The sequence below is a fragment of the Aspergillus affinis genome (genome assembly GCF_023601865.1).
Source record: "Aspergillus affinis strain CMG 70 chromosome Unknown NODE_5_length_567868_cov_86_340925, whole genome shotgun sequence".
Taxonomy (NCBI): Eukaryota; Fungi; Ascomycota; class Eurotiomycetes; order Eurotiales; family Aspergillaceae; genus Aspergillus; species Aspergillus affinis.
In genome coordinates, this window is record NW_026515786.1 from 299,206 (window position 1) to 321,280 (window position 22,075).

General features: G+C 51.2%; 8 protein-coding genes across 8 annotated transcripts; 3 read left to right on the top strand and 5 right to left on the bottom strand.

Moving 5' to 3' along the window:
* Window positions 1-42: 42 nt before the first annotated feature.
* KD926_008811 (putative ABC transporter) lies at window positions 43-4,602 on the top strand (the record flags this gene model as incomplete). Its single annotated transcript, XM_053105366.1, has 3 exons — window positions 43-421; window positions 485-4,509; window positions 4,573-4,602. The coding sequence occupies 3 exons, from the start codon at window positions 43-45 to the stop codon at window positions 4,600-4,602; spliced, it is 4,434 nt and encodes a 1,477-aa protein (XP_052960365.1).
* An 830-nt stretch (window positions 4,603-5,432) lies between these two features.
* Window positions 5,433-7,598, top strand: KD926_008812 (putative MFS allantoate transporter; the record flags this gene model as incomplete). Its single annotated transcript, XM_053093719.1, has 10 exons — window positions 5,433-5,699; window positions 5,763-5,817; window positions 5,968-5,998; window positions 6,056-6,322; window positions 6,385-6,602; window positions 6,660-6,748; window positions 6,817-7,057; window positions 7,128-7,221; window positions 7,304-7,501; window positions 7,559-7,598. The coding sequence occupies 10 exons, from the start codon at window positions 5,433-5,435 to the stop codon at window positions 7,596-7,598; spliced, it is 1,500 nt and encodes a 499-aa protein (XP_052960366.1).
* Window positions 7,599-8,002: 404 nt separating this feature from the next.
* On the bottom strand, window positions 8,003-9,223 carry KD926_008813 (ankyrin; the record flags this gene model as incomplete). Its single annotated transcript, XM_053093730.1, has 2 exons — window positions 8,003-8,633; window positions 8,676-9,223. 2 exons carry the CDS (start codon window positions 9,221-9,223, stop codon window positions 8,003-8,005), a joined length of 1,179 nt encoding a protein of 392 aa, XP_052960367.1.
* Window positions 9,224-9,622: 399 nt separating this feature from the next.
* On the bottom strand, window positions 9,623-11,290 carry KD926_008814 (H3 histone acetyltransferase RTT109; the record flags this gene model as incomplete). Its single annotated transcript, XM_053093741.1, has 1 exon — window positions 9,623-11,290. The coding sequence occupies one exon, from the start codon at window positions 11,288-11,290 to the stop codon at window positions 9,623-9,625; it is 1,668 nt and encodes a 555-aa protein (XP_052960368.1).
* A 427-nt stretch (window positions 11,291-11,717) lies between these two features.
* KD926_008815 (uncharacterized protein) lies at window positions 11,718-12,982 on the bottom strand (the record flags this gene model as incomplete). The annotated part of the gene is made up of 5 exons (XM_053093752.1): window positions 11,718-12,270; window positions 12,321-12,445; window positions 12,495-12,556; window positions 12,610-12,641; window positions 12,873-12,982. The coding sequence occupies 5 exons, from the start codon at window positions 12,980-12,982 to the stop codon at window positions 11,718-11,720; spliced, it is 882 nt and encodes a 293-aa protein (XP_052960369.1).
* Window positions 12,983-13,650: 668 nt separating this feature from the next.
* Window positions 13,651-18,137, bottom strand: KD926_008816 (uncharacterized protein; the record flags this gene model as incomplete). Its single annotated transcript, XM_053093763.1, has 11 exons — window positions 13,651-14,163; window positions 14,220-14,734; window positions 14,799-15,042; window positions 15,089-15,442; window positions 15,497-15,739; window positions 15,790-15,887; window positions 15,941-16,556; window positions 16,627-16,752; window positions 16,836-16,927; window positions 17,350-17,855; window positions 17,917-18,137. 11 exons carry the CDS (start codon window positions 18,135-18,137, stop codon window positions 13,651-13,653), a joined length of 3,528 nt encoding a protein of 1,175 aa, XP_052960370.1.
* Window positions 18,138-18,769: 632 nt separating this feature from the next.
* On the top strand, window positions 18,770-20,608 carry KD926_008817 (uncharacterized protein; the record flags this gene model as incomplete). Its single annotated transcript, XM_053093774.1, has 4 exons — window positions 18,770-19,310; window positions 19,358-19,746; window positions 19,796-20,461; window positions 20,516-20,608. 4 exons carry the CDS (start codon window positions 18,770-18,772, stop codon window positions 20,606-20,608), a joined length of 1,689 nt encoding a protein of 562 aa, XP_052960371.1.
* A 286-nt stretch (window positions 20,609-20,894) lies between these two features.
* On the bottom strand, window positions 20,895-22,040 carry KD926_008818 (uncharacterized protein; the record flags this gene model as incomplete). Its single annotated transcript, XM_053093785.1, has 2 exons — window positions 20,895-21,877; window positions 21,938-22,040. 2 exons carry the CDS (start codon window positions 22,038-22,040, stop codon window positions 20,895-20,897), a joined length of 1,086 nt encoding a protein of 361 aa, XP_052960372.1.
* Between the last annotated feature and the right edge of the window lie 35 nt (window positions 22,041-22,075).

Consider the following 22,075-nt stretch of genomic DNA (forward strand, 5'->3'; position numbering starts at 1 on the left):
CTTCTCTAACTCGGGGAACTGGGGTAGCGGTGATCCACGCTCATGGATGAGAAACCGGTGGCAAAGGAAGCCCAACATGGCTCGGAGACGGATTCTTTGTCCACGGCGGATAACTACGAGCAAGATCGAGAATGGCTCAGACGCGCTAACCCCCAGGGAATTTCGTCTCATCAGTCGGGTGTTGACGTTCAGAGAGCCGAGCAGGAGTTCTCCGAGCTGAACAGGCAGTTCTCTAGCATCTCTCACCAAGCCCATCGCCTATCAGCACAGGCCTCAAGAAAGTCCAAGGTCTTCGTAGAGAGCGAGGATGTGGAGAGGTCAGCAACTTCGGCTGACACCGATGAACCATGGGATCTTGAAACTGCCCTGCGCGGCAGCCAGACCGCTGCGATAGAGGCTGGCATCAAAAACAAACACATTGGTGAGTGACCTCGCGCAAATTGTGTCACAAATTTATTGATACTATGATTCATCGTTCTTTCAGGTGTCATTTGGGACAGCCTTACGGTTCGTGGCCTCGGGGGCATCAAAACCTATATCAAGACATTTCCCGACGCGTTGATGGATTTCTTCAATGTCCCAGGACTGCTAATCGACCTACTGGGTTATGGAAAAAAAGGCCAAGAATTTGAGATTCTGAAAGACTTCAAAGGTGTCCTGCGCCCCGGGGAGATGGTCCTCGTGTTAGGACGTCCAGGCTCGGGATGCACAACTTTCCTCAAGGCAATCACCAACCAGCGTTTTGGGTATACCGGGGTGGATGGGGAGGTGTTGTACGGCCCATTCGACGCCGACACCTTTTCCAAGAGATTTCGAGGAGAGGCCGTCTACAACCAGGAGGACGATGTCCATCAGCCAACTCTCACAGTAAAGCAAACCCTAGGTTTTGCTCTCGACACAAAGACGCCAGGCAAGCGGCCACTTGGCGTGTCCAAGGCCGACTTTAAAGAGAGGGTGATCGACATGCTGCTCAAGATGTTCAATATCGAGCACACAGCCAATACCGTTGTGGGAAATCCGTTTATTCGTGGGGTCTCCGGAGGAGAGAAGCGTCGGGTTAGCATAGCTGAAATGATGATCACGTCGGCAACGGTTTTGGCCTGGGATAACAGCACCCGTGGCTTGGACGCGTCGACTGCACTCGACTTTGCCAAATCTCTTCGGATTATGACCAATATCTATAAGACCACGACTTTTGTTTCCCTATACCAGGCCTCAGAGAATATATACAAGCAATTTGACAAAGTTCTTGTCATTGACAAAGGCCGCCAAGTTTTCTTTGGCCCGGCTGCTGATGCAAGATCTTATTTCGAGGACCTTGGATTCAAGGAGAAGCCTCGCCAAACCACACCTGATTATCTGACCGGCTGTACGGACTTTTTTGAACGAGAATTCAAAGATGGTCGCAGCGCTGAGGACGTCCCCTCAACCCCAAGTGCCCTCGCAGAGGCATTTAATAATTCCGCGTACAATGAACGACTCGTGCAGGAAATGGACGTGTATCGCGCGCAAATTCAACAGGAAAAACACATATACGAAGAGTTCGAGCTGGCTAATCAAGAAGCAAAGCGCAAATTCACCCCAAAGACCTCGGTGTATTCAGTCCCATTCTATTTACAGATATGGGCTCTCATGCAACGCCAGTTCTTGATTAAATGGCAGGATAAATTCGCATTGACCGTCTCTTGGATCACGTCTACCGGGGTAGCTATTGTCTTAGGTACTGTTTGGTTAAATCAGCCCCAGACAAGCGCAGGTGCCTTTACCAGAGGTGGCCTTCTATTCACGAGTCTTCTCTTCAACGGGTTTCAGGCATTCTCCGAGCTTGCTTCCACCATGATGGGCCGGTCAATCGTCAACAAGCATCGCCAATTCACATTCTACCGACCAAGTGCCCTGTTCATCGCACAGATTCTAGTTGATGCTTCGTTTGCCATAGCTAGGATCCTTGTATTCAGTATAATAGTGTACTTCATGTGCGGCTTAGCTTTAGATGCAGGAGCCTTTTTCATCTTCGTCCTAATCATCTTCATTGGGTATATTGATATGACCGTCTTTTTCCGCACCATCGGTTGCATGTGTCCAGGTTTCGATCACGCGATCAATTTTGTCTCCGTGCTTATCACCTTGTTCGTGCTTACCTCGGGTTACTTGGTCCAATGGGCAAGCGCACAAGTCTGGTTGAGGTGGATTTATTTCATCAATCCATTTGGTCTCGGCTTTGCGAGTCTGATGGTCAACGAATTCAGTCGTCTGAACATGACGTGTACTCAAGAGTCACTGGTTCCCAGTGGACCGGGCTATGATGATATTGCTCGCCAGGCATGTACGCTCGCGGGAGGTGAACCGGGCTCTGCTATTGTCCCAGGAGCGAACTACATTGGGACCACGTTCAACTATATGAAGGGTGATCTTTGGCGAAATTTCGGGATCATGATAGCTCTCATTGTTGGGTTTCTTGGAGCCAACTTGTACCTTGGAGAAGCGGTTCGATTCGACGAAGGGGGCAGAACCGTCACTTTCTATCAAAAAGAGAGCAAACAAAGGAAAGCCCTCAATGAAGACCTGATGAAAAATTGGGCTAGCCGGCGCTCAAAGGAGCAAGATGCAGTGGGGACCGATCTCGAAATCACGTCCAAATCCGTATTGACCTGGGAAAACGTCTGCTACGATGTTCCTGTGCCCTCTGGAACCCGGCGGCTCCTCAAATCAGTCTACGGGTATGTACAACCCGGAAAGCTGACAGCGTTGATGGGAGCATCAGGAGCCGGGAAGACGACGCTACTGGACGTTTTGGCGGCGCGAAAAAATATCGGTGTCATTAGGGGTGATATACTGGTGGATGGGGCACCGCCTGCCACGTCTTTTCAGCGAGGGACGTCTTATGCTGAGCAATTGGATGTTCATGAGTCGATGCAAACAGTAAGAGAAGCATTGCGATTTTCTGCTGAGCTTCGTCAGCCGTATGAAACGCCGCAGTCGGAGAAGTTCGCATATGTTGAAGAGATTATCTCACTCCTTGAATTAGAAAACTTGGCAGATGCCATCATTGGAACACCTGACACTGGTCTTTCGGTTGAAGAAAGGAAGCGAGTCACCATCGGAGTTGAGCTCGCTGCCAAACCGGAACTACTTCTCTTTCTAGACGAACCGACCTCGGGACTAGACAGTCAGTCTGCTTTCAACATTGTGCGATTCTTGCGAAAGCTTGCCGCCGCTGGCCAGGCCATTCTCTGTACCATTCATCAACCAAATTCTGCACTCTTCGAAAACTTTGATCGTCTACTTTTGCTGCAGAGAGGGGGTGAATGCGTTTACTTTGGCGATATCGGGGAAGACTCGCAAATTCTGCTAGATTACTTCCACCGACACGGGGCAGATTGTCCTGCCGATACCAACCCGGCTGAATGGATGCTTGACGCTATTGGCGCCGGGCAGACCCCCCAGATTGGCGACCGCGACTGGGGTGAGATATGGCGCACGTCCCCAGAGATGGAACGAGTAAAGCAGGAGATCATCGAAATCAAAGCTAGTCGTGTCGAGCAAGCTCACCAACCCGGCGGCTCTCAGATTGTGCACAAGGAATATGCAACGCCCTTGTGGCACCAGATCAAGGTCGTCTGCAAGCGGACCAACATTGTGTTTTGGCGGTCTAGTAAATATGGGTTTACTCGCTTCTTCACTCACCTGAGCATCGCAGTGATTACCGGTCTTGCCTTCTTACAGCTGGATGACTCTCGTGCTTCGTTGCAATATCGGATTTTCATCATCTTCAACGTGACCATTATCCCGATTATCATTATTCAACAAGTCGAGCCGCGGTACGAAATGTCTCGCTTGGTGTTTTATCGAGAGTCCGCCTCGAAGACATACAAAGAGTTTGCCTTTGCCTTGTCTATGGTGGTGGCTGAGATTCCATATTGCATTTTCTGTGCCGTCATCTTCTTCCTACCTCTTTTCTACATCCCCGGTTTCCAATCCGCTTCCAGTCGTTCTGGCTACCAATTCTTCATGATCCTCATCACGGAACTGTTTGCTGTCACCCTTGGCCAGGTGATTGCAGCATTGACGCCCAACAGTTTTATCGCTTCGCAGATCAATCCTCCCATCACGATTCTGTTCTCGCTATTCTGTGGTGTTATGGTTCCAAAGCCACAGATCCCAAAGTTCTGGCGAGTGTGGCTTCACCAGCTCGACCCTTTCACGCGCATCGTCGGTGGAATGGTAACGACCGAGCTCCATGACCGACCCGTCATATGCAGTCCCGGTGAATACAATTACTTCCAGGCGCCTCCCAACCAAACCTGCGGGGAATATATGCAACCGTTCTTTGAGAAAGGGGGCGTGGGATACCTAGTGGAGAATGCCACACGGGCCTGCGAATACTGTGCGTTCAAGGTCGGTGATCAATTTTATCAAACCTTCGAGATGGAATTTGATAACCGGTGGCGGGACTTGGGGATCCATGCTGCCTATATTGGGTCGAATCTGATCATCATATTTCTAGCGGTAAGTCAACGATTGATCTCTTCTATCTATCTCTATGTTCGAGCTAATTGGTCATTCATATAGGCACGCTACCTGGCGTACAACCGACGATGAGAAGGGGTGGAATTCCATGCAGATCACGAGGGACGTAAAGAGATAGTTGAATCAGATTGGGTGTAGTAGATCTAGTTGTAGGGACACTATTAAGATAGGTAGAATGAGCATATAGTTAACTAGCAGTTAATGCAATTGATTATTAAGGAATTGTCCCCAGATTTCCCCGCACATGAGGGAGGGGGTTTAGCTGCCCCCGCGTCGTCTCTTCATTCCCGTCTGCTTTGTCTCATCCTTTTCGATCGACATCGCTTCCGCAAGATTTCCCACCTATTACCGCGCTTTCAACCCTGCTAGTCGCTCTTGAAAAATTAACCCCAACTATGGATGGACTCGGATTTGGTCCGAGATATGGCCCGTTCGCGACCAACCAATCCATGATGGACACCCTCACGATGAGGAGTTAGCTGTCCTATGAGAATGCTGGGCGTATTCCTCGACAGTGTGAGATCCTCATGACGCTTTGTGCCCCTCATCACTCCATAATGACCATGTTCTTGGCACGGTCGATCCTATTCCGCGTCCAAGAAAGCCCCAAAGTTGCAAGCTCTTGCCGAAGGAGGTGGATCAACCTTGTGGCTTTCTAGCTCCTTCCGGCTTGACAAGAGCTTAACAGATGGGAAGGATTCTGCAGTTATCTTACCAGCGGATCTCTTTTGCGGTAAATGCTTGTCCCACCAGGTCCATCAAGGAGCGGTCGAAATCTTTGTGCTCGCTTTTCCCTTAAAACGCACTATCGGCCCGTTGACTTATTGTCTCTCAGCACTGCATTCAACCCTCCTTGTCTTCCACATACTGATCTCAAGGAAAAGGCAGTCTAACAGTCAACCATGGGCAGTCCTCGCCTAGAGCCAGCTTCAGGCTCCAAACATGGCCCGGAGACACCTATAGCTACGCAGAGTGAAAGCCACCACATCGAAGCAGCATGGAAGGCACCAAAGCCCAAAGAGGGCGATACGGCCATGGCGCTCTTCCATGACTCGGACGAGCTTCATGAGCCTATCGACCCTGCCGAAGCAAGGAGGCTGTTATGGAAGATTGATTTTATGATTTTGCCTTATCTCGCTGTTTGCTATGCCTTTTTCTATATCGATAAGGTGCGTGCTATACCATATATTTTCCGATACAGGCTCTTTAGATTGACGTTTGCGGTATTCAAGACAACTCTGAGTTACGCCGCTATCTTCGGTATCAACGATGATCTTAATCTTCATGGTACACAATACAGCTGGCTTAGCAGTATATTCTACTTCGGTTTCCTGGCGTGGGCATTTCCTACTAACTTTCTAATGCAACGCCTACCAATTGGTAATGATTCCCTTATTCATAAAGCAAAAGAGACATAGACTAACCTTCTATTGACAGGAAAATATCTGGGAGTTAACATTTTCATGTGGTAAGTGGTCGGTCCCATTCTTGGAGGATGACATGCCATTAACCACTCAAACCACAGGGGCGTTTTTCTCATGATCCAAGCAGCATGCCATAACTTTGCTACGCTTGCTGTTCTCCGAGCTCTGGGAGGAGCAGCGGAGGCCTGCGCGGATCCTGCATTCATGCTCATCACAAGCATGTGGTACACGCGACGTGAGCAACCAGTCCGCATTGGTTTATGGTATACAGCCAATGGACTTGGTATCGCGCTTGGTGGCTTGTTGGGTTATGGCATCGGCCATATCAAGGGCGCCCTTCCGTCGTGGAAGTACGAGTTCTTAGTGATGTAAGAAACCCGGCGTTCACAGCTGTTCAGGGCAATCCACTTATTCTACTGGTTTTCTATAGCGGTGCCCTGTGTTCAATTTGGGGAATCGTCATGTTCATCTTCCTTCCTGATTCCCCGGTCTCTGCCCCCGGTCTCAATCAGAGGGAGCGCAGGGTCGCGGTCGAGAGACTGCGAGACAACCAGACCGGTATCGAGAACAAGCATCTCAAGCCTCGTCAAGTGCTGGAAGCATTCTTGGATTACAAGATGTACTTCTTCTTCACCCTGGGTCTTGTCTGTAAGTGGCTTCTGAGTCTCTTATCCTGCTAAACTTATACTAATAAAACATGTCTAGGCAACATCCCCAACGGAGGGATCTCAAATTTTGGAACAATCATCATCCAAGGATTCGGATACTCCACGCTAGTAACCACTCTCATGCAGGTATGTCCACCCTGATCATCATATAGAGAGACCACGCCCCCTAACGACATGTTAACTAACCCTACAAGATCCCCTACGGCGTTTTAATCGGCCTGTCCGTGCTCGCCTGCGTCTACCTCAACGACCGCTTCGAGAACAGACGCTGCGTCTTCGTCCTGATCTTCCTCATCCCGAACATCGCAGGAACATTCGGACTGCGTTTTGTGCCGCTGGATCGACAAGTCGGCCGTCTTATCTGCTACTACCTGACAGGCCCATACAACGCCGCCTTTGTCCTCATTCTAAGTATGCAGATTGCAAATACTGCCGGTACGTATCTTTTTTACTCAGTCCCTTAATCTCAGATCTCAGGTCGCTAACCAACCACTACGAAAACAAGGCCACACTAAGAAAGTCGTCACCAACGCCGTTCTTTTCCTCGGTTACTGTACCGGAAACATCGCGGGTCCGTTCTTCTTCAAAGATTCTCAAAAGTAAGTCATACCCTATTCCTTTCTCTCGATGCTGAAGCAAAAGCAGCAATCCAAGCAAGAAAAACTAATCCAACATGTACAGACCCACCTATGAGCTCGGCATCTGGTCCATGATTGTCTCGCACTTGATCGAGGCTGTCATCATCAGCACCCTCGGGCTGCTACTTCGCTGGGAGAACAAGAAGCGCGATCGAATCCAATCTCAGATGGAGGGTGGCTTGGAAGGCCGGGATCTGGATTCCACGGCGTTTATGGATTTGACGGATAGGGAGAATATGAAGTAAGTTTTAATGTAATCCCCTTTCCGGTCTTCTTTTGGTGTTATTTTCCGAAATAGGGCGTTGCTGTGTGAGATGCTAATCAATACTGTTGTCTAGTTTCCGGTATATTTATTAAGAGGTTGCTATGGGTTGTTGACATTGTTTCACGACTATGACTGTGATGTGTTATTTGAGATTATGGTAGACAGATATAGTGACTGTCTTGATATGTTCATGTTCATATTCATAAAGGACATGTCGAAATATTCATGTAGTGGCAAGTATAACCCATGGCCCACCCAAGGTAGATCTATAGGACTAACTACTCCTCAATTCTCAATACTTAATTAACCAGAGCCAAAGTTCAACATTGGCAGGAGTGTACCGAGGTAAGTAATAAGGTCTAGAGCGAGCCTTGGAGCGGGAAAATCGACTGTACATAGTGCACGGTAACGCAAGGTTCACTATTGCCTCGAGCATATCAGACTGCTGCCCGAAGAGACTCTTCTAGAGAGCTGTCACTAGTGCCACTCAAGGGGGACAGGGCGCATCATGAAATACCATTCTTCTTCACTGGTTGGACACCAGAGAGACGAGTGTGTCACGATGTCAAAGCCAGGCGCTAGCTTCACTTTCATCTTCCGTTTTATCGCCGCCACGTAAGATGGGATGTCCTCTTTTTCCGGCACATCCTTGTAGTCGTGTGGTGTTGAAAACGCAACAGCTTCTTCGAATTCCATCTTCACGGCCTGCTGGAGATCCTGTTCATCCGGACGAACACCTTGCTCAGTGACGAGGAACTCCAAGATATCCATGCGTCGGGCCTGCACCGCCGCCCAGACCGTGCTGTAAGGCCCACTCAATTCGAAGTAGTCGCACCGGAGATTCGGGTTTGCACCACGCGCGATCAAGTACTTAACCATGTCAAAATGTCCCTTTTCGACGGCAGTGAACAACGCTGGATGGCCATGAATCCGGATATCCAAGCCTCCATTCGCGGGGTCTGTGATCCGCGCTAGCGCGCTGGGATCGTTGCTTCGCAACGCTATCTCACCTAGGACTGTGTCCGACTTGGGTCGGCGACCATGCTTGAACAATAGCTGAAGCATTTGGCCCTCACGCTGGACCGTCGCTTCGTACCAAGGGTGGGGTCTCTCATATTCCCAAACCTCTGCGCCCTTCTGCAAAAGTCACTCGAGGATCTCGTTGGTGCAGCCCGAACAGATGGCAACACCAAGAGCATTGTTTTGTTTCATCCATATTTCCTCGTAAATAGTGTCCATATTATCAGGTGGGCCTAGATCAGCCCTTTCTGCAAGCATCAAATCGACGATCTCGATCTTCTGAGAGCGAAGCGCCCAGTGAAGAACTGCACGCAGTTGAGGCTTTACATATGATTGACCCGGCCGGTTTTCGCTGAGGAGGGCCTTAACGGTTGCAAGGTGACTGTGATAGACAGCTGCGAGGATGGGGTTGCCTGGTTTGGTGAAGGATCCGTCCAACCTCAATTTATATTCGCTAGAATCATTTGTCCGGTCGGATGCCCCAAGGCTGGCGCCGGCAGAAAAGAGTTTCTTCACTAAGTCGGTATGTCCGTTGATGGCTGCAAATAGCAACGCCCTGTTGCGGTAGTTGCGAGCATTGAAACGACATAGAACGGGGTGTACCAGATGGTAGAATGTCCGGGTGGAACGCATGAAAGGGCTGATGTCTCTCTGGCAACGAATGGAGTGAGAGATCATAAGGATCAATTCGAGTGGCAATCGGGTGAGAGACATAGTGTACGAAGTACGATAGTACGGCAGTGATGTTGATGAGGCTGGTATTTCTGTTCTGGCCTTCAGCAGCCGACGATGTAGATATACCCTGGTCAAAACTAACCCACCATAGCCAAAATCATGCGTAATAAACCAAAAACTAAATCCATGGATATGGACAAGAGCAAATCTCGCTAGCCAATGTTCAAATTTCGCCCCCCTTGTCCCGAAAAAGAAAAAGCACCACTAACCCAGTTCCAAGTTCAAAACTCCAATTGCATGCAGGAAGGAAGGAAATGAAAAAGAGAATGAAAAAAAAATAAAAAAAATAAAAAAAATAGAAGAAAATTTCCAAAGCCAGATAAACCAAAGAAAAGCCGAATTCTAAGCCTTTTTCTTCTTTCGAATCAAGTTCGCCTGGAGCACATTCACCCCGGATGATTGCTGTCCTGGCTCTTCTGCCGGAGACGGGTTCGACGTAGGAGTACCAACACCGCTTGTAGTTGTAGCAGGACTCTCAGCAGTCCCAGATTCGGCAGGCGAGTCCCCAGCGAGCGGCTCCGCATTTCCATGTTCGGGTTTCTTTCGCTTTCGAACCAGCCCGCTATCCATGAGTGTGGTCGTCACGACGGGCGCCAAAGGCGCATTGCCGTTAGGGTTCCGGCCGACGACCTCGCGGCCAACCCAGAGCTGGTCGGCTACGGAGGCAACCTTCTCGCTCCAGGCTCTGGTGCTGGCGATGGAGACCTCCTCGTTGTAGAAGTCCTGGTCGAGGAGGTGGTTGATGGCCGTCTTGTAGTCTTCTTCGCTCAGCACGGCGTGGCCGCGGCCGGAGTCGGGCCAGTAGAAGGCATCGGCATCGGTGGGCTGCGTGAGGGGCTTCGGCTGCGTAGAAGGAAGGTCGGAGCGTGGGTTGGCTGTGGTGTTTTGAGGGGGTTGATCTGTGGTCGCGGTGGGCTTGTCGGATGATGATGAAGCCCTGGGAGCCGCATCTGACGAAACCTCCTTCTCCGTCGGCCGATGCACCAATCTGGAGCTGGTCATTTGCACCGAATTCACCAGCCCCGGCGGATTGATCACCAACCAGAGGAATCCCACCAATCGACCCGCCGAACACTCCTGTCGGAAGGACATCATCTCCCAGAACTGCTCGAGCGAGCGCACGCTCCTCCACTGCCCGGAGGCCTCTCGTTCCTTTTTCCCGGGGAGCTCGTCGTCTAAGTCCACCAGGAACCGCGTCTTCGGATCATCTGGAAAGCGCGGGATCAAGCAGCGCGGCGGCGCCTCGGGGTTATCGCACAGCTGACGGAGCGGGTAGCTGTTCAGCCAGCGCGGACGATCCGTGTCATCGGTCTTCGCGCTGGGCGGGAAAAAGCTTCGGGTCTCGAAGCGGTCGCAGCTGGGTACGATCAGGAACGCGGTGGCCGAGCTGCGCGAGGATTCCATGGTGCGATCGAGGAGCCCCTTCTCGTGGGAACGCGACTCGGGCTCGTATTCGCGCAGGATGGGGTCCACGACGCGACACCACCATTTTATCAGTCCGCGGTCGTCGAGCACGTGTTTCTCCGCGTTCTCTATGCTCCCGGGGAAAAGGTATTGGTTCTGGGCGCGGGCGAATAGTGACACAACGAGGCGGACACCCGGGCGCTGGCGGGTCTGTACGAGGAAGGAGAGGAAGGTGTTCGAGACGCGGCGCAGGAGCGAGATCTTGGGTGCGTTCCGGAGAAGGTGCAGATGGCCTGTAGAGTCGGCTTTGGAGACGAAGATGGTGGTGAGGTGCGCGGTGCTGTAGACCAGGACCTCGATGCCAAAGACGATGAGCTCCGATGACGACCGGGGGGGCGCGTTCTGGTCGGCATTGGCGTCGGCAGCAATGGAGACGGACAGGAAATGGTTCTCACAGAAGGTGGACTCCGGCTCCTCGCCCGGGGGTGGCGCAAAGAGCGCTACACAGCGAGTCGGCACTGACGAGACATGGCGAATAGTGAGCTTCACGTCGGTGGGGAGTACCTTGGCCAAGAGGTCTCCCAGATCAACGTCGACGTTGGACATGGCGGCCGGTCGCAGGTGTTAGAGAAAAGGGAGGGTTGCATAGATGAGGAGGAGGGAGAGGAATTGACCGATGGTCGCGGGGCGAAGGGGAATGTTCCCCTTGGAATGAAGTCTCTCTCTGTCTCTCTCTTTTTTTTGTTGTTTTTCCCGTTGGAAAATCCGGGGTATCACGTGCCTCCAGTGCAATCGCCCATTGTCAATTCTATTCCTACTAGTGTTACAGTGCATTCGTGCTATTCACACTTCATCCAGGTCAATTAGCCTCACATTCCTCTCTATTCTCTTTCTACGAGTGGATTGGGATGTTGGAAGTTCATCGGTCGACCGACTTGGAATGCAATGTAGACTCATACAAATGACATCATCACCACGGCGACACCAGAACGACGGTCGCTTTAGAAATAACACTCCGCACCGATGCTTTGAATCAGAAGTATTCAGAAACCGCATCCAGATCATCCGCATTCAACAGCGCCACCCCCTCCTGAAGAAGCGTCCTCCAGACCGCATTGCGAGCCCAGATCGGATAGTAAGGGGTCTCCCAGTACCGCGCCCCGATTCCTCGTATTTTGGCCGTCCGGATCTGCGACCGCAGACTATCCAGCTGGTCCTCGCTCAGGATCGCATTGTCGTCGCTCGAATTGAGTGCCCCGACCGCCCGATTAAAGCTTGTCGATGCGATGGGGGAGATTAGAGACGTGACACCCGCATACTGCGGTTGATCCAGCGCATCCAGGGGCGCATCGAAAAAGATATCCCGGTCTGCAACCGGTCCGATGAGATTCAATGGGGTGTTCCCTGTACCAATCACGGTGATGGGTCCATGTGCAATGGTCTTGTTGCTCTTTAACGCCGTGAGGTATCCCTTTTCGCGAAGGGGCTGCAGCGCAGCAGTCACGGCCTCGAGGGTCTTCGGTCCCGACGTTTTCAAATCAACAAAGAAGTACATCGTCTGAGAAGTATCCGTGTCAAAGACACCACTGTAGTGCATCGTCAGCTAGATGCCAATCACTCCGAGCAGGCTACTCACTTGTTCGTGGGCGACGTCACAAAGGGGGTTTGGGGGTTTTGGCGTTCAAGGACTTCCAGCATGGGCCTCACGTAGAGAGACTCAAAGGTCCGTTCTTCAGTCAAGGACGACTCATCGTGTCCGACCTAGGAGGTGTTAGTTTTCACACAAGAACATTGATACCGTTGGTCTTACGTAGAGGGTACCATTGTACAGCCACACATCGGCTTCGGTGGAGACGCATCCTCTGGAGAGGCCTGTAAAAGAGTGTCAGTTATTGCCTAGGGGAGAGGCAAGGGCCGTGCTATACCGGTATAGAAGGGTATGTCTCTCCAATAATCACTAAGATATGGTTAGCAAGTAGTTACCACACTAAAGAGATGCATATTAAGAGATTCATACTTATGGGAATGCACTGGGATCTAGAACGATCGAATGTCAACCCTTGGCTGTTCCGCGGCCATTTGCATACTTGATATGGTGCTGGTTAAACCTGCCAGTTCGGGGAGAATCAAACAGTTAGAGGCGGAAAAACCTACAGGCATAATCCCTCTCGTCAAATCCGTCGGGTACCCATATTCACTCCCGCCATGAGTGTTCTTCAGCACGTTTTGCAGCTCCGACGGAATGGCCGCCGCCAGATTCAGCAGGCTCGCGACGAGAAGCGACCACGACGGGAACATCTTTGCAGGAGCAATCGCTGAGACAGAGACCGGCTTGAAACCCCTTTGAAGGATGAGAGTGAAAAATGAAGTAGGATTACAGATAACAATAGCTGAGTATAGATAAATACAGGGCGGGCTTGTCAGGGAATGTGGGAGGACAAATGATGAAAGCCGAGAAAACCGGGGAACTTTGAGCTGCCAAACAAAACGGTCGGCGCCCTCACGTGGCGGATCCTGGCCAACGTATTGTCGCCTCCCCTTCAGATGAACGGACCTGGAAATTAAATAGAGCGAGCAATCAAAGTAGAAAGAAAATTTTCAATGAACCTTTTTTTATCAATTTGGTGCAGTCGGTGGTTGGGAAGACGATATGCTACTCACTGACGTTCTAATATATTATGGATTTTACTAGGGCTATCGTCTACTAAAATAGCGGTTTGAGGATTAAGCATGCAAAAAATATGATAAAATAAGAAAGCGAAACGAAACGAAGAAACTAAAAGCCCGCCCATGTAGGCCATGTCCGGCCAAGAGCGCAAAAGCATCGTCTCAATTGCAAAACGCCTATCAGGTATCATGTAGACGAAGGAAATCATTACAAATCAAGCTATGTTCTTGGAACCGCACGAATGCACTCCACGTTCGACCAGCAGAGATGGAGTAAGCGCTTGGGAGAAAGAAAATAGTTAGACTTCTCGAATCGACGCTGGCCGGGAGTTGGCCTGGGAGTCCTGCGTGCTCGTGCGTCGAAGACTGAGGTTTCCAATCCGCTGCACCAGGTTGCTTCCAACGGCATCCACTGCCCCCTTCGGCGCAAGTAACGTAGGCCCTTGGGCGGCAGCCTCCTGGACCTTGAACAGTTTAATCGCGGTTCCGTTCCACACTCCAACAGTGCCAGGGGTTGCGCCCGACGCGGAGCCGACCACCATCTCGCTCGAGAAAATGAACCCCCAGAGTAAGGACTCATACCAGCCCATAGAGAGGGCCGACCATTCAAATGAATGGACACGCACCGGGGCAGGCTCAGATATAATGTTATGAATGGCCGGGTCTTCCGCAAACGAAGGTAGGTTGTCGATCAGGGTGCGGGCCTCCGGGCTTGAAGCCGCTTGGAAGGCAGATTCGGGGATGTGAGGCGTGATGGCCGAGATGAGAGTCAGGATCGTGTGTAGTGGGAGTTCTGGCAACCAGGACTCGAGCTGGAACGTTTTCCATTAGTGATTCGTTGAGAAATTTAGGTTGGATCGATACTTACCCACGCTGCAGTCGGCGCGAAGCCGTTGGGAGATGTCAAGAGTGCCGCCGACATGCTGCTTTGGCTGGTCATACTATTTTGCCGAGAAAAGGCTGGCTGGCCGGCGGGCATTTTTCCTCTGGCCTTCTCCGACATGCCTCGTAACTGTAAGGGGACACTTTCATCCGCAACGGAAGAAATGGAGGGTCTTCGCGAGCTCTGGACAGATGGAGACGTGTGTGCCGGTGTCTTCTGTCCTTCCTGCTCGTCATCAGAATCGTCATCTCCGCCTATAGCGAAAGGGCTATTTTCTTCGGGGATACGACCCAACGGCGATCGCGCGCCGGAAGAAGCGTGAGGGTCCTCTTCTGACGCCGACAAGACAGGGCTAGACGCAGTCTCGTTGGAACCATTCTCCGCCTTTCGTCTCTCATTCTGGCGTTCAATTTCTTGCTGTCCGCTCTCGAGTGTAAATTCTCGAACTGCCTCAAAGCGTCGTCGGTGCTTCAGGATTACATAAACCAAGAAAGGATTTTCTATTGACACATTAGGTTGGTTTCTGCACACTGTGTTTTCTGCAGGAAAAGGAGAATTTCTTACTGGTAAACTGATGCTCCAAAATCGTGTTGATAGATTCTAGGATGGAAGAAAGAAGGGCATGGTTTGACTCGTTGGCGAGCAAGAAACTAGGCGCAGACATCGACGCGAAGAGCTGCAATAGTTTCGAGCACGCCGCCGGCGACAAGTTTTCTACGTAGGCCGCGATGTTGTTGATGATTGCGAGGAGTGCCGGGTAGACAGCATTTAGATTGCCTTTGCTTCCGGTGATCAAAGTATGCACGGACTACAACGGTCAGCGAGGTCATGGCAGAGACAGAGACAGCACAAACCATAATAAGATAGTCGGCATAGGATCCTTTGAAGCCCGGGATGCGAATGCTGGGAGGAAGGGTTTCCTGAGCTTCGAACTTTACGTTCAAGCTCTTCCCAAAGTTGGGCTCAACGCTCATGGTTTGAAGAATGAAGATGCACATTCGAACCATGCCTTGCTTGGATGGGTCAGACTTGTATTCTATGGCGTAAAATATGCAGAGGATGATGAAATCATGCGAGCGCTTCGAATCAATGATAAATGACCTGAACCGTTTATTGCATTGCAGGGCTTCCCAGAAGAGCATCAACATCTCCGGTGCCCATTTGACGGTTTTCTGGCTCCCAGGGAGATAGGAATTTGTCGCTTGCATCTACCAACTTTATGTGAGCATCAAGAAATCCCCAAACTTGAGGCAGCAACTTACAGGTTGGTTCAGGATTCTCGTCATGCCGTCGACGAGAAATTGGAAATCCTGCGGCCGGTGAAGCCTTCCAAAGTAATGGCGATGATAATTCTTAGGCGGATTTCCACGCCCATCCTCAGGAACTGGATATAAGAGGAGAACAAGCAGAAACTGCAGGCAGTATATGACCAATATTTGCTTTGGATCTTTCCACACAACGTGATCATATGGGACTCGCCAGGAAGCAGGATTGTATTTGACAGCCTATCGATGTGAGCATATAATCCAAGCAAGAGTAGGCCTTTCAAACATACCGTGTTCAGCAGGGAGCAAAGCAAGGTCAGAACCGCCTGCTTGTCGGAGGACGTCGTGATGTACGTAATAGCTTTCACGCCTTGCACGGGGAGTAATCCTGCACAATTATCAGCGAAAATCTTCTCCAATTCCAGCATGATCAGTGTTTACCAGAAGGCATATACATAGCCTTCCCTGTTATCGTCAACAATAGCCGAAGAACCTCACAGCGATTGCTCTCCAGTTCTTTGCTAGAGCCCATGGAGGTATTGCACCCAACACCACTCTGCCAGATGGAATATGAGACTTTGTTTGTCGCCGTCGGTAGCTTCGGAATGGTGAAGTCCGTGAAAAAGAGAAGATCCAACAAAGTGTCGATCAACTCTTCTGCCAAAGGTTTCTTATCTTCGTACTCGCTGGCTCGGGGTTGATCGCGCGTATCCTCCGCCTGAGCTTCATCAAAGAGCACCTCGGCCGCCACCTGAGCCTCTCTCGTCTTTCTCCTGCGACGACCCCAGAAGAACTTGTCTTCCCATTCTTCCAAATATTCGGCCTCGTAAATGAAGGGGAGGACGCGGGTGAGGATGCGAATGCAGTTGAGGGCGTCGCGGTCGGGAGCGAGTTCGGGATCCGGGAACGAGGGGTGGTTTTTCAGGATCATCAAACGAGACGTCACCGATAATAAGAGCGTTTCGAAATTCATAATGGCATGGTCGCGAGTCCGCCGTATATCGGCGGGGGTGAACAGGCTGAAGACATCCTCGGTCGACTCTGGGAGCTCCCAGAACTGCAAGACGGGTTATCAGTCGGGGTCAGAACAACTATCACGCTGCAGGTTCACGAGAGGGCAGACAAACCCTTGCCCAGTAAGGATCATCGCCAGGAATATCTCTCTCTTCCGACAGACGGAAAATGCCCTGCTTGAAGACCAACTTGGACTCCGAGGCACCCATGATAACCACCAACGAACGGTATTCACGAGCCTAGGTGCCGCATGCAGTAACGGTCGTCGCAGAGGTAAGATACCTAGAAGTCAGACTGAAGAGTGCGGGAGAGAGTCGCATACGGGGAAGGTCTCCCAGTCGTCAAGAGGCCGCGTGGTTGGATGGGACTTAATGGTATGTTGGCGGACTTGTTCTTTGGGGTTCTTTGCGGGAGCTACTGATTAGCCCGCACCGGGGAACTCCAGATAGCGTGCGTGCCTTGATCTGCCCGGTCGATTTTTGCTCATGACGTTCTTCGTGCCTGGGTTTGCTCCGTGCTGTATCAAGTCTAGTTCTACGACGCTTCTCTACTTCCAATCTGGCTGACTTGGCTTGATTTAAATTTCATTTCATTTCGACCTGCGGCCTCCGGTCGCATGCTCCACGTACCCAGCATAATAGATAACTCCCGGAATAATACAAATGGATCTAAAATTGAAACGCTTTCTCTTGCGAAAAATGACCGCTGCCGTCCGCTTCCTTCCATGCGTCGCTGTAATTCCTCCCTAACAAAATCCAGTCATAGACTCCCGTTACTGGCTGATAGTCGCCGACTCCGCTCATATAACCACTTGTTGCTCAATCCCAGGTTCATACGCTTGCCACCAACAGGAGATGGGGTTGACGGCGCAATACTAGACTCTCCGAACAATGAACTTCGCCCGAACGATGCGGTAGACGACCCGAAGCTGGGCCGGCGTCCGCTGTCCTTTCCTCCGTTCGACACTGCTTTATGGAATAGCGGACTGGTAGAGGGGGAGAATGAAGCGCCCGACGAAAGTCGACGTCCTGAAGCGCTAGCGCTTGTCGACAAGGGCGACGACGCAGCCTTGCTAGCAGAGCTTGCTGTTCGCGACGCAGAAAGCCGATACTTCGGCGGGGTTACGTATGTACTTCCCGGCGTCAGGGGCGATGTGGTAGATGGATCGAGGCCAAGGAGAGAGCGCTGAGTAGGGGTGAGAGGAATATCGGAGAGGTCGTCCTTTGATCGGAAAAGAGGTGACAGGGCCAAGGCTATGTTTGCCAAGAATAGAAGTTGTAGAACAAAACGCAACAAGTTGAAAATCTTTGAGAGTTCAAGTGTGTTCAGTAGTGAACTAGAACTGACAAGGAAGATAAAATGTCAGTGGTGAAACACAACGCACCGCAGTACACTCTACTTACTATGACTGGACAGTGTCGCCGTAAGCCCGCACCGCAATTAGAGCGACGCTATTCCAGACGATACTCTTGATATTTTGATCTCCGAAGGTCCTGGCATTCTGACGCCGGACTATCTCAGCCAGTTGCGGATGGCGCCACTTTCCAGGTGTACGAGATTGATCGGCAGTCGGAGTGGGCGCAGATACCGCTCTAGGGGTTGAGGGCAAAGGTGAAGATGCCATTGACGTATACAGATCGGTGCGAGCGAGAAAATGGGAAGAAAAGGAAAGGAAAGGGAAGAAAAATACTGCATAGGGTAAGCGACCACAAACCTTAGAATTTGGCCTAGGAGGGGGAGGGATAACATACCTTGAAGAAAGGAAATTGCTGAACTTACCTGGGAACAAATTGCGAGCCAGCTGGGTGAAGTCTGTTAGACGTACATTGGCATGCAGATGAGCCAATATTAGTAGTTTACAGCCAAGGTCCGGACAGGACCATAGTTCATCGCAAGGCAGTGGACGAGGAGGAGGGCAGGTGATTGTTTTGATGGTCGATGCACCTCTTTCTCAGGCAACGAGTGCACAAGCGCCTTTGACGCGGAGTTTTCCTGCTAGACTAGGGCGGGTTTAGACGCGGAGCCAACGATGAACGGGGCGCTCCCCCCACATGTCCTCAGCAGCTCAGCCCTCCCTCACGTCACTGTCTCCCTCTCTCGCTTCTGCCTGCATCAACTCAGTCCCTCCCTTTTTACTCTGGTCTTGGGAGAAGTCGCCAACGAGGCTGTGCCGCTCAACATTTATTTCCGACCATCCCCTCCCTTGATTTCTTTTTCATGGTTGTAATCCTCCGCTGAAATACTAGCATTCCAACCATGGCTTCGGAACCGTCGCTGTTCGCCAAGTTAGACGCCGTAGTGTCTGACGTTCTGGCAGACTGGAACCTCTACACTACCGTCATCGCCGGCGGTATCGTTGCCTTCGTCATCTATTCCTTCGTCACCTCGAGCGATCCCGATATTCATCCGTTTTTGCTTGCCCGTCAGTCGTCCGCCTTTCCCGTGCGCCAGCCAGGCGAGTCGGCCAGCTACAGGAGCCTTGAGACTCCGCACGGCTTTCCCCTTCGTTCCGGCCTCAATGTAAAGGACCCCGGTGCCCCGAAATGGACTAGTGGAAGAAAAGGAGACTTGCGAGATATCTGGAAAGCTGCTGTGCGCGGTGCCGTCGACGAGACGGGCCAGATTTCGGGCAAACAAGGCAAGGTCTATACGGTGCTTGGAAGGAAAGCGATCGAGCACTCGTTGGATCAGGTGACCCAGGAGATCAATGTTATCGGACACCGTCTGCAAGAATCCGGTATCAAGACTGTTGCAATCTGTCTGACAGACTCGATTGAACTGTTGGCCGCAATCTTTGGTAAGAGTTTCGGTCCGATTACTTGGCGATTACTGACAATGGACCAGCCGGCGCTTTCTACGGTTACAAGACCATTATCGTCCCTCATAACCTTGACCCCGAATCTCTATCTGCTCTTTTGCAAAAGTCCCAGGCGGAAGCTCTCATTGCCGAGGCTGGTGCTCTCGATTTGTCTTATGTGGCCAACAGTAATAGACAGCTTCACCAGGTCATCTGGGTGGCGAAGCTGGGAAGCAGACATATGGACTGGAACGACGTGCCTGAAGATGTCAAGGGCAACTTGGAAGTGACCGTCTGGCATGAGCTGGTTGAAGAGAAGAAGGATTTGGCTGGATTGGAAGTCCCGAAGTGGGAACCCAATTCCCCTACGCCGTCCCTGACCACTGTTTGGCCGTCGGCGACGGGACCTGGTGATTTCATTGAATACCAGCCAGAGGTAAGCTCTTTCTCCTCTATCATATTCATCGCTAACAAATGGATACTAGAATTTGGTCTCGGGTATCGCCGGCCTGACTTACGCATTGCCTCGAAACCAGCGTTTCGGACCCAGTGATTTGGTGCTCTCCATTGACTCTCTCTCTCGGTCTTACCCCCTGTGCCAGATCATGGCTGCTCTGTATTCCAATGCGTCCGTTGCTGTCAACTCTGTCGCTGGCGAGAGCGTCGACTTCGCGCTTGCCACCGTTGGATTGTCTCCCACTGTCATTGTCGCGTCGTCTCGCACTATGGCCGACTATCATGACAAGTACATGGAACCCCATTCCGGCATCATTACTTCGATAGCTCGTTGGTTCCACGTTCGAACTCTCGATTCCGGGGTTATGCCGTCGCATGGTCTGTTCAGTCAGCTTGCCACCGTCGGACCGACCGCTGAATTGTCACTCGATAAGCTCCGTCTGTTGTGCATCTCTCATCGGTTTGATGCAGGCCGTGAAGTCCGTCTGACCACTGGCCAGCTTACTGATTTGAGAGTCTTCACCGGCGCTCGCACTGTCTACGCTTTGACTGGCCCTGGGATCGCCGGCGCTGTTGCTCAAACCAACATCTTCGATTACAGGCGACTCCAGGGACCTAGTCCATTCGGTTCTCCCTTGAGCAGCGTTGAGGTTCTGCTGACTGACGTGCCCGAAGATCAGGAACTTGAAGGCAAAGTAAGTCTGTCCGAACTCCCGTCTCTTTTGCTTTTGCTAATCGCTTCACGATAGATCACTGTTGCCGGTCCTGCCGTTATCTCTGGCAAGACTACGCTTCCCACGCAGGGACGCATACGCGATGACAACACTTTGCAATTGGTTTGATCTTATTGCTCAACTATGATGACTTTGAGCGTTAGCGTTGAGCCTCAATTGTTCGTTTCTCCCGGTTTCTTATCTCGTTTTGAGAAAGAATGATATGGATTGGATAATCTGCGACAAAGACCAGAAATAGCTTTGGTGGGACTATTCAATATCGCTCATGCTTTAGTACAAAAGAGAGAAAATATGGCATCCATTTTTCAAATTCAGATAAGATACAGCTCCGAGAATCCTAGATGGTAATGTACAGTTCATAGGCAATGCGAGAAAGTCAAAAGTAATCAATCATTTAACCCCGGTGCAAGAGATGAGCGTGTTCCAGACCGGTGCTCGGCTGTTGCTGGATCTTCTCGGGTGCCAGTTTCTTCTGGTTCGCGATCAAGATACCCAGCTCATTAATGCGCGTCTTCAAACCACGAGCAATCGAGTTTTCGTTGGAGATTCCGTGAACCTGCAAAGCAAGTTTCATACCGTTGTAGATAGGCACGTTCTCCTGAAGCATAAGGTCGACGCTGCGCCAATCCTTGACCTCACTGCTGAAGTTGCCAAATTGCCAGCTCCCTAGCAGACGCTCAGCATAGGTACGAACGTAGAGGCCCTCGTCCCGTGTTGAATTCACATTCAATGCATGAGCGGCACTGAGTTCCAACAAGACGCCGATCACCGCTGGCTTTCTTTTAGGATCCGTGTCCCGGTTCTGATCGAGGTGTTGGGGAGCTTCCATCAGCATTACAAACTGCTGCGCCAGCTTCACAGCCTTGGTTATGGCAGGATCCTTGAATTCTCCCTCCTGAGCCTTCCGGTGCAGTTCGAAAAACAGACGCTTGACGAGTCCGGCATCGTTCAGTCGCAGATTGGTCCGCTCCGACCGCTTGGCGCACTCGAGAATGATACCCAGCGCATCGGCCTTAGCGGCCCTGCGCACCACCCACTCCCACCGGTCGGGTTTGATCTTTCGATTCGACATTTGAAGTCCGGAAAGGAACGGCAGCAGGTTCTGCCAGTCATTTGTCGTCTGCATCTTGGCGATCACGTCCACGGCCTCCTTCACCGACGGCATCTTCAGCGGGTCCATGTGCCGGAGCGTGAAGTTTTCGGTCTCGCTGATGGGGACGGTGATGGGTTCCTCGTTTAATTGATCGACGTACTTCTGTCGGAACATCGTTCTTCTTTGCGATGTTCTCAGTCCAAATGGGATGAAGAGCTCTTCCCGGAAATGGTCCAGGGCGGCGTCCAAGTCGGCGGAGGAGGTTTTGGTGAAAGTAGGAATGCCTACATGAGCACCGTTAGTATATGAGACGAATGGAACAGGCCTAATAGAAGCAAACGTACCATTTTTCGAGTAGCCGCGCTTCTGTGTCAGGGACCCAATTGATTGACGCAGAGAACCGGAACTCTGGCCGCGGAAGAGTTTGCCAATGGCGTTCTGCGCCATGGTGTAAGGACGAAAGAGCTAAAGATAAAGGTTTG